Source organism: Fukomys damarensis, unplaced genomic scaffold, assembly GCF_012274545.1.
Source record: "Fukomys damarensis isolate Sample0158 unplaced genomic scaffold, DMR_v1.0_HiC HiC_scaffold_27, whole genome shotgun sequence".
Lineage (NCBI taxonomy): Eukaryota > Metazoa > Chordata > Mammalia > Rodentia > Bathyergidae > Fukomys > Fukomys damarensis.
Window position 1 is genome coordinate 282,052 of NW_022900939.1, and position 9,528 is coordinate 291,579.

Below are 9,528 nucleotides of genomic sequence, written 5' to 3' on the forward strand. Positions count from 1 at the left end.
ATCGGATCCTTGTCCCCTGCCCCGATCCCGACCGTGTCCCCTGCTCGGTTATCGCGGGAAGGCGATCCCGCCCTCCGTGAGCCACCTGTGGAGCTGCCTCGTCCGCGTCCCATGGCTTTCCCAACCCAGAATGTGCAGGGGGACTGTCAGTGACATGGACCCCGGGTGGCAGGCTCAGGCCTCGGGCTTCCATCGTAAAGTCATTGAGCAGTGAGCGGAGCCCTCTTCGCCCTGCCCCGCGGAGCGCTGGGTTTAATCGTTAACCCGGGAAGGGAAAGCCGTCCCCTGGGCAAGTGGAACACCTTAACTACGTGGCCCGTGTCTGTGATTAAGTGTGGATCTTCCCACTAAAGCGATGCGCGGGCACTGTAGATTGGTTGCGCACTTGGGCTGGCCTGCCTTTTATCTGTCAGGTTCTCTGCTTCCTGAGTTGAAACGGTCCAGGTTCTGTTAGGGTCCTCGGAGGACCTTTTAGAAGAGGCTGTGGGGAGCGTCGGTGACCTTTTTTCCTTTGTTTTGGTCATTGGCTGGCTAGAGCTTATCCGGCACTGTAACCATCAGATGAGGGAGGGAACTTAAGAGTTGCAACCAAATCTTATTGCAGAGTAGGTTCTCTAAGTTCTTTCTTTAACATGTGTTTTAGGCTGCTCCCAACTATCATGGTGTAATTGGAACCTGTTTTATAGCAGTCACGTGCAACTTTTAGATTTTTCGTCTGATGCCCTAGAACAAAAATTTCATTACATAAGCTTTGACTGTGTATCCCAAATACCAAATAAAAGCATTGAAGGATAAAGGATTGTTTTAAAGATACTGTTATTAAGAAATTCTAGTATTGCAAAATACTAAAGCTTAAGGGAAAACTCTAGCTTTTTTCCTTTTGTAAAAAATATTACATGCCAGATATGGTGGTGCACATCTGTAAATTCCGTCTCATTGGAAGGCTGAGGCAGGAGGATTGCAAGTTCAATCCAGCCTGGGCAACTTAATGAGACCTAGTCTCAAAATAAAAAATGGGCTGGAGATGGAGCTCGGTGGTTCCAGCAAAAAAAAAAAAAAGTCACAAAATATATAATACCTTATCTGAAGTAAAAATGCAATTTTATTTATGGATTTCTTCTGACTTAATTATTTGCTTCTGCAACTTTAAGTAAATCCCTGATAAAAATACAGCTATGTGTCATGCACTTTAGTTCATTTGCTATATAAGTAAAGTTAGAGTGTAGAAACGTCAAACTCTTAAAGAGAAATTTGAGGTGTCTATGTTATAACTGTGTGGAAAAACATTAGAAAATATTTATTAAGGGCTGGGGATTTAGCTCAGTGGTTCCACTGCCTGCCTCCCAAGTGCAAGGTCCCAAGTTCAATCCCCAGTACCAAAAAAACAAAACAAATGAAAAAAAATATATATTAAGTGCTTACCTTAGTATATGTGCTGCCGAAGTGAGCATTTAAGTACCTACCTTAAATCCAAATCTGGTGGGTTAAATTAACCTGGGAAGGCTTTTTTATAGACCATTTATATCATTAATGGGAGAATCTGCAAGCTTGACCTGATTAAGTGGATAAATTTAGAATATAAAATTGTCCAGTTTTTACCAACTGCTGGACTGTAAGCCCCTAATGTACCCCCCTATAAAATTTTAGCCAAAGACAAGAAAGTAATCTTTGGAGTAATATGTGCTATGGGTGCAGTTGAATCACCTGTTATGATCGGACATACTCAAGTGCCCATTTGGTTTCTGTTGGTTCTGAGCTTATTCCACATTCCAGTATAAAAAGTGCTGATTTTCTCCCCTTCCTTTGGTAGGAGATGACCAAGACAGCGAGAAATCAAAGCCAGCAGGCTCAGATGGTGAGCGGCGAGGGGTAAAGCGACAGCGGGATGAGAAAGATGAACATGGCCGTGCGTACTACGAGTTCCGAGAGGAGGCTCACCACAGCCGGTAGGCCCTGGTCCTCCCTGTGGAGCGGTGGCCTGACTGGCACCCCACCTACTGATCAGGTCTGGGGGGTTAGAAGTGGAAGCAGATTTTAGATGGACTCTGGTTTGGTGAAAGAAGCTGTCTGCCAGAGATCGATACTCACTGCTAGTTTAAGTCCTGCAGACTTGAAGAGAGCTGTGCTATATGGATTTGCTTTTCTGTCCTCTATATATAGCTCCAAGTCTCCACCACCTCCTGAAGAGGAGGCAAAGGAGGAGGAGGAGGATCAGACTCTTGTGAACCTGGACACGTGTATGTATAAGGCAAAAATACTCGGGGTTTAACTGCTCTCCTAAAAGCAGTTTTGGGACCAGAACTTACTGGCCTGCACCTCCCCAAAGACTGCCCCCATTTTTGACATCCGGTGCACTTGTGCTGTGTGAATGGCCGTCAAGTGCTGGGCCTTGCAGTAAACCAGCCCCGTCTTTCTTAGATACCTCGGATCTTCACTTCCAAGTGAGCAAAGACCGCTATGGAGGGCAGCCACTCTTCTCAGAGAAGTTCCCCACCCTCTGGTCTGGGTCGAGGAGCACTTACGGAGTAACAAAGGGAAAGGTCTGCTTTGAGGCCAAGGTAGTAGCTCATCACAGCCATTTATTTGTTACTTTGACCTTTAAAGTATCTGTGTATTGGAGTTCTATCCATTAGTGTTTTACTAGTGTAGGAAAAGTCACCCTATTTTATTTTTTTTATTATTTTTAAAAATAAAATTTATCCCACTCCTCCCCTCCCTCTCCCTCCCTCTCCCCCCAGGGATCAAACTCAGGACCTTGCACTTGCAAGGCAGACGTGGCACAACTGAGATACATCCTTAGCCCCTTATTGTGTTCTATTAATAACCTTAGTTGTAACGACCAATAGGTTGACACCCAGCTTTGGTTGAATGGCAGTTGCTGTTCTGATGTTTCAGTGTGGTTGCTGTCATTTCAGTTTATGTAAAAAATCTTGTCTTTCTAACTCCCTGTTCCTGAGTGGTCAGACTACCTAAGTTGTTTTTCTGACTTGGCCAGGTGACCCAGAATCTCCCAATGAAAGAAGGCTGCACAGAGGTTTCTGTCCTCCGAGTTGGGTGGTCTGTTGATTTTTCTGGTCCTCAGCTGGGTAAAGTTATTTTGTAACTTCCTCGCCTGTATTTGCTACCATGCTGCTTAGTCTAGTGGAACTTTGGGCCAGTAACTGAGTATTGGCTCTTCTAGGTGAGGATGAATTCTCTTATGGCTTTGATGGACGAGGACTCAAGGCAGAGAACAGCCAGTTTGAGGAGTTTGGCCAGACTTTTGGAGAGAATGATGTCATTGGCTGCTTTGCTGTAAGTGTCTCTGAACCAGTAGGTCATAGAGGGTAGGATAAGGACCCTGGGAGCTGCACTTTTCGCCCACCCTCTGCTGGCTTTGCACCTGGTTCATGACTTGCTTCATTGTGTGGCACAGCAGTCTTGAGTTTCAGAAAAGATTAAACTAAGGTTTAATCAACCTTCAAACCCTGTCAGCCCCTAAGTGCTCTTGTCCTTTGTCCCTATAGAATTTTGAGACTGAAGAAATAGAACTTTCCTTCTCCAAGAATGGAGAAGATCTAGGTGTGGCATTCCGGATCAACAAGGACTCCCTGGTGGATCGCGCCCTCCTACCCCATGTCCTCTGCAAAAATTGTGTTGTAGAATTAAACTTTGGTCAGAAGGAGGAGCCCTTCTTCCCACCCCCCGAAGAGTTTGTGTTCATCCATACTGTGCCTGTTGAGGAGCTTGTGCGCACTGCAGTCCCGCCTAAGACCATAGAGGAGTGTGAGGTACACCAGCTTGGGGTTCCTGCTTTGGGATGGTGGGTGGGTAAGTTGCCCAGTGTCTTCTCAGAGCATTAACAAACTGGGAGGGGGTGTTCCTCAGCTGTTTGTGTTTTGGGGGATTATATTTTTGAGATGGGGTCTCACTGTGTTACCTAGGTGTCCCTCAAACTTTTAATCCTCCTGCCTAAGCCTCCCCAGTAGGCATATGCCCCCACACCTGGCTTAAATGGGATTTTATAAATTGACCCTCACTAATATTCATTGTATTCCTGATTCTGTTTACTTGCAGGTGATTTTGATGGTGGGGCTACCTGGATCTGGAAAGACCCAGTGGGCACTAAAATATGCAAAAGAAAACCCTGAGAAAAGATACAACGTCCTGGGAGCTGAGACTGTACTCAGTCAGATGAGAGTAAGTACAGGGAGACTGCCTGGAGGACTGCATGCTTGGGGGGACCAGACAACACCTCAGCTGTCCTCCGTGGAGAGTTAGTCTCAAGCATCTGAGAACAAGGGTCCCACACATAGAAAAGGGAGCTGCTTTCTATGTGTTGCGAGTGGATTTTCTTTTTTCTATGATATATTGTAAAATTTTTGAAAACAGATAAAAACTGGGATGTATCTAGGTTGGCTAGAAACGATACTGTAAGAAATAGTGTCACACCAGGACCTGTCATGTAAAGGTACAAGAGCTCAATGAGGAATGTAACTGTACTGTATACCTAAAATGGACCAATAAATTCAATTGGCGGGGGGAGAAATAGTGGCACAGGGCCGGGGATTTAGTTCATTGGTGGCACCACCTGCCGCACAAGTTCAAGGACCTGAGTTCAATCCCTGATACCAAAAGAAATAGTACCACAACACCATGCCACAAAAATGAATAGAGGTGACATGTGGCATTTAAAGTGGCAACAGTGTCTCTTGGGTTTGAAGTTAATACCTAATTCCTTGTGTTCCTTCACCCTTCTCTCAAACTTGCAGATGAAGGGGCTTGAAGAGCCAGAGATGGACCCCAAAAGCCGTGACCTTTTAGTTCAGCAAGCTTCCCAGTGCCTTAGTAAGCTGGTCCAGATTGCGTCTCGGACAAAGAGGAACTTTATTCTTGATCAGGTATTGTTCAAACAATCAAACCCAGCTTTTCTTTCAGAAGATACAAATATGAATATTTTGCATCCATTTAATAAAATTGCTTAGAGTCAAATTGGGGTGCATATAGGAAGAAAGACAATTTTAAGGAGCAGGAGACAGGGTCTGGCTGTGTAGTTCAGGCCATTCTTGAACTCACTGTAACATGCATGGCTAGTTATGGTGGGTTTTTTTGGGGTTTTTTTGTTTGTTTGTTTGTTTGTTTTTTTGAGACAGGGTTTCACTATGTAGTTGAAACTGACCTGGAACTCACTGTGTAGCCCAGGCTGGTCTTGAACTCACAGTGACTCTCCTGCCTCAGCCTCCCAAGTGCTGGGATTACAGGCGTGTGCCACCACACCCGGCAGATGGGGTCTTTTTTAAGGGGGTGGCCTTGAGGCAGGATCTTACTGTGTACTTCAGGCTGGAACTCAAACTGCAGTACAGGCTGATTTTGAACTCATGGTGATCCTCTGTTTTAGCCTCCTAAGTGCTGGGATTACAGGTGTGTTCCACCATGTCCAACTTTAGTTACGGTTGCTTTAAACATTACAGAGGTACCTTTACTGTGTTTTTACTGGAGTATGTAGACCCAGATAATAGAAATGTTGAAAAGAGCCAGTGCTCTTAGAATTCCTGGCCCCACTTAGAAGATTTGTGGTCTTGGATAAGTCCTTTTGCTTCATTGAACCTCAGTTTTTCAGGTATGTAAAATAAGTAATACTTGTCATGTAAAGTTTTTTAGAAAGACAGCCTTACATATTGACCCCCTAATCTGATGCTCCAGTTATAAAAGATACAAAGTTTTGGTAGAAGTTAAATGGTGGTTTTTATTCCTGAACATCTGTTCCTCCTGTTCCTAGTGTAACGTGTACAACTCTGGCCAACGGCGGAAGCTATTATTGTTCAAGACTTTCTCCCGGAAGGTGGTGGTGATTGTCCCTAATGAGGAAGATTGGAAGAAGAGGCTGGAGTTGAGGAAGGAGGTTGAGGGAGACGATGTGCCTGAGTCCATAATGCTAGAGATGAAAGGTGGGCTAACGTTACACGGTTAGGACTCTGCCCATCATGAGTCATACTTATTAGCAGGCCTTTTGTCCAGGAGGGGCCAGAGAAGAGCACCTTAGTGGGTGTGAGTGCAGTGGATGAGTGAATGAGCAGAGTGAATAACAAAGTAGTGGCTCCTCCCTTTTTTATTAATTTTGTTGTTTTTGGTACTGGGGATCGAACTCAAGACCTTGAGGTTGCCAGGCAGGTGCTGTGACACTGAACTACATCCCTGACCCTTTTTGTTTGTTTTTTTTGTTTTGTTTGGTACCAGGGATCGTACTTGGGTCCTTGTGCTTGTGAGGCAGGCGGCAGAACCACTGAGCCAAATTCCCGGCCCTTTTTGTTTATTTTTTGAGATGGGATCTCACTATGTAGTTCAGGGTGGCTTTGAATTTGTAATCTTTCTGCTTCAGACTCCTGAGTGCTATGATGACAGGCATGTGCCATCATGCCCACTATGAGCCCTGACCCTGTGGCTCACCCTGGATGAGTCACAAAAAGGGAAGTAGTGATAGATCACAGGATAATTAAAGTGAGCAATGGGCTGGGATGTAGCTCAGTGGTAGAGTACTTGCTTAGTATGCGTGAGGCCTTGGGTTCAGTCCCTGGCACTGAAGAAAGTAAAGATTAAACTCCCAAGAAGCTTCCTTAAGTAAATCACTTGCTTCGCAAATAGGTGTGGTGTGTCTGCTGTTTGCCCAGCATTGTCCCCACAGGGAAGTAGCAGCAAGTGCATTATTTTTTTGTGCTGGGGAAATAGCATGGTTCAAATCAAAACACGGCATTTGGAGTGAGAATTTCACTGGTGAATATTGATTTATGATAGTGTAGTAGGCTTCTTTTTAGTTTTTCCTTGCTTGTTTTTGTGGTATTGCATTAAATGATTTATGCATTACAGAAGCCCCAGAGCAAGGTTCCCATAAGACAGCATTAGCTGTTTCGGTTGCTCTCACTTCCCGTTCTGTTAGCTAATTTTCCCTGATTTTCCCCTTAGTTGGTGGCTCCCACCTGCCCTGGCTTTTCTCTGCCTGTGGAAACTTTTAAGTCATATCATTGACATTTATGCAAAATGAGCTATACAGTTCTATGACTGATACTCAGGTGCTCAGAGGAATTAATATCAGTTTTATACAAAACAAGACTAACTGGATTCATTGAAGAATCATGGGAACCCCATTGTAGTGAGATTTGCTGGGCAAGCACACTCTGTTCCCCAAGTTCACAGGCAGCAGATACTGTAAGGCCAGCCTCTTTCTAAAATGTCACTTCTTGCTGGGGATTTAGCTTAGTGGTTCTGCTGCCTGTCTCACAAGTGCAAGGACCTGAGTTCGATCCCTGGTACCAACCAACCAACCAACAAACAAATAAATAAAATAAATAAAATAAAATAAAATAAAATGTCACTTCTTAGCACCTTATCTCACACCAAAACATGTGGTTGCTTTTGGCCTCTGTTACCTGCTTCTGTCCTGATAAGAAACCTTAGCCCTGTTTGCTGCTAATTTATTATGGATCACTTGAGACCTTGTGAATTAACAGTTGACAGATAGTGCTTTGCCTGTGGGGAGTTAAAATTTAGGAGAAATTTAGGGTAGAGCAGATAAGTTTTGATAATTAGATGTGAGTGGGTGTGAACCACCACATTTTTGTGTCTTAATAGATGAAGCTTAGAAATTCTTATCTTTTCTGTAATAGAATTTGCATAATGAGTTCTTACCGATCTATGCACTTTTCAGGCCCACAAGCCTTCTCTCTTACTCTTATAGCCAATTTCTCTCTGCCCGAAAAGTGCGACTATATGGATGAGGTGACATACGGGGAGCTGGAGAAGGAGGAAGCTCAGCCCATTGTTACCAAGTACAAGGAGGAGGCCAGGAAGTTGCTGCCCCCGTCTGAGAAGCGCACAAACCGCCGGAACAACCGGAACAAGCGCAACCGGCAGAACCGAAGCCGGGGCCAAGGCTACGGTGAGTTCAGAGAGCAAGCAGTCCCAGCCAAAGTCAGCATTTTGGGCCAGTTTTGGGAGCCCCCCTGAGAAGGCCCAGGAAGCCAAGTGACTTGCTATAAGGAAGTGCCTTAATGGAGCAGATTTCCTCCTGTGTCCTTTCCTCACCATCTCTTGGCTTTCCTATAATTCTTCCATAAAAAGGGTAATTCCTATCGCACAAAATACTTGTTTCTTGAAAAGCGTGCTGTGCCTTCTTATGGGTCTAGCTGTCATGCTAACACATGGGTGTCCCACACATCACTGCTAGTGTAGTGCAATGGCTTGTGCGGCAACATCCTGTTCTCATCTTATGTTTTCTTGCTGCTTTGCCTCTTGGATCAACCTGGCTGTTTAGTCCAGAAAGTGAAAACATTATTCAGTAAATTAATTTGGGGGCTGAATTAATAGCAAGCTCTAGCCTGTTAGTAGAATTGTTCTCCCCTGCAGGTCTGTTCTGTCAGCTAATCCAGGATGAGTTGTGCTTGTGCATACGGTGTACATGCAAGTGTGCTGAGGGCCTGAGGCATGCTGGGTGCTGGGGATGCTGACAGTTCCCCTCCTCCAAGAACACACAGTGCAGATGGTTTTTCTCGTAGAAAATGGTGGGGGTGGCATCGTGGCATTTGATCTCTCCCAGGTCTGACAGTCTGTGACACTCTGAATGGTAGTTACTTGTGTTTCTTATTTTGCCATCAGTAAATGTCTTGTAGGAACTAGGGGCATCCAAAGCTGGGTGACTTGTTTTCTCATGTCTCTCACTCTGCCTCACCCCCCCAACTTTTCAGAGACCCTGGCGCTGGGCTCTAATTAGTATGGTATGTCCTAGCCGGGCAGGCTCCTGTTCCCCAGAACTGCCTGCGGCTCCAGCTTTTCCATTTCTACTCCGTGTGGAGCCAGGACCCTGTGGCAGCTATCTGAGCTCTCTCCATTTCTCTTCCAGTGGGCGGGCAGCGCCGAGGCTACGACAACCGGGCCTACGGGCAGCAGTACTGGGGGCAGTCTGGAAACAGAGGGGTGAGTGCAGCCCCCCTGCCCCTCCCTCTGCCTGTGGCCACCATTGCTGCAGCATGGGGAGCAGAGGGGTTTGGGCTGTCTTTCAGGGCTTAGGGCTTTGCCCGTCCATTGTGTTGATCTGACAAAATTCATCCTGTCTACACTGTCAAACCAAGAGTTGTCTTGTTCAAGGGGACACAGTGGGTCATGCTGCCAAAAGCCCGTAACCATTCTTCTTTCCCAGGGTTACCGTAACTTCTACGACCGCTACCGAGGAGACTACGACCGGTTCTATGGGCGAGACTACGAGTACAACAGATATAGAGACTATTACAGACAGTACAATCGGGACGTGAGTGCTATGGGCAGAGGGTGAGGGCAGTGGGCGCAGGTGGGGCCCTGTGGTGCCATCCTGCTGCCCTAATGGGTCCCTTCTCTTCCAGTGGCAGAATTACTACTACCACCACCCACAGGACAGAGACCGGTACTACAGGAACTACTACGGTTACCAAGGGTATCGGTGAAGCCCCTGTGTGGTCACCTGTCAGCCACGAAGCTGGATCTCTGGGGGTGCGAGGCACCCCCCAAAACACAACCAAGGAA

General features: G+C 45.9%; 1 protein-coding gene across 1 annotated transcript in view; it reads left to right on the forward strand.

The window, feature by feature from the left end:
• Positions 1-9,522, forward strand: part of Hnrnpul2 (heterogeneous nuclear ribonucleoprotein U like 2) — an 11,837-nt gene extending 2,315 nt beyond the window's left edge. The window contains exons 4-16 of the mRNA XM_033756572.1: positions 1,789-1,946; positions 2,161-2,237; positions 2,419-2,558; positions 2,996-3,086; positions 3,182-3,294; positions 3,507-3,770; positions 4,057-4,179; positions 4,752-4,880; positions 5,759-5,927; positions 7,712-7,912; positions 8,873-8,946; positions 9,170-9,277; positions 9,369-9,522. Of these exons, the coding sequence (XP_033612463.1) occupies positions 1,789-1,946; positions 2,161-2,237; positions 2,419-2,558; positions 2,996-3,086; positions 3,182-3,294; positions 3,507-3,770; positions 4,057-4,179; positions 4,752-4,880; positions 5,759-5,927; positions 7,712-7,912; positions 8,873-8,946; positions 9,170-9,277; positions 9,369-9,449 (1,728 nt within the window). The 3' untranslated portion in view covers positions 9,450-9,522. The remainder of the gene's footprint in view (positions 1-1,788; positions 1,947-2,160; positions 2,238-2,418; positions 2,559-2,995; positions 3,087-3,181; positions 3,295-3,506; positions 3,771-4,056; positions 4,180-4,751; positions 4,881-5,758; positions 5,928-7,711; positions 7,913-8,872; positions 8,947-9,169; positions 9,278-9,368) is intronic.
• Positions 9,523-9,528: the final 6 nt, after the last annotated feature.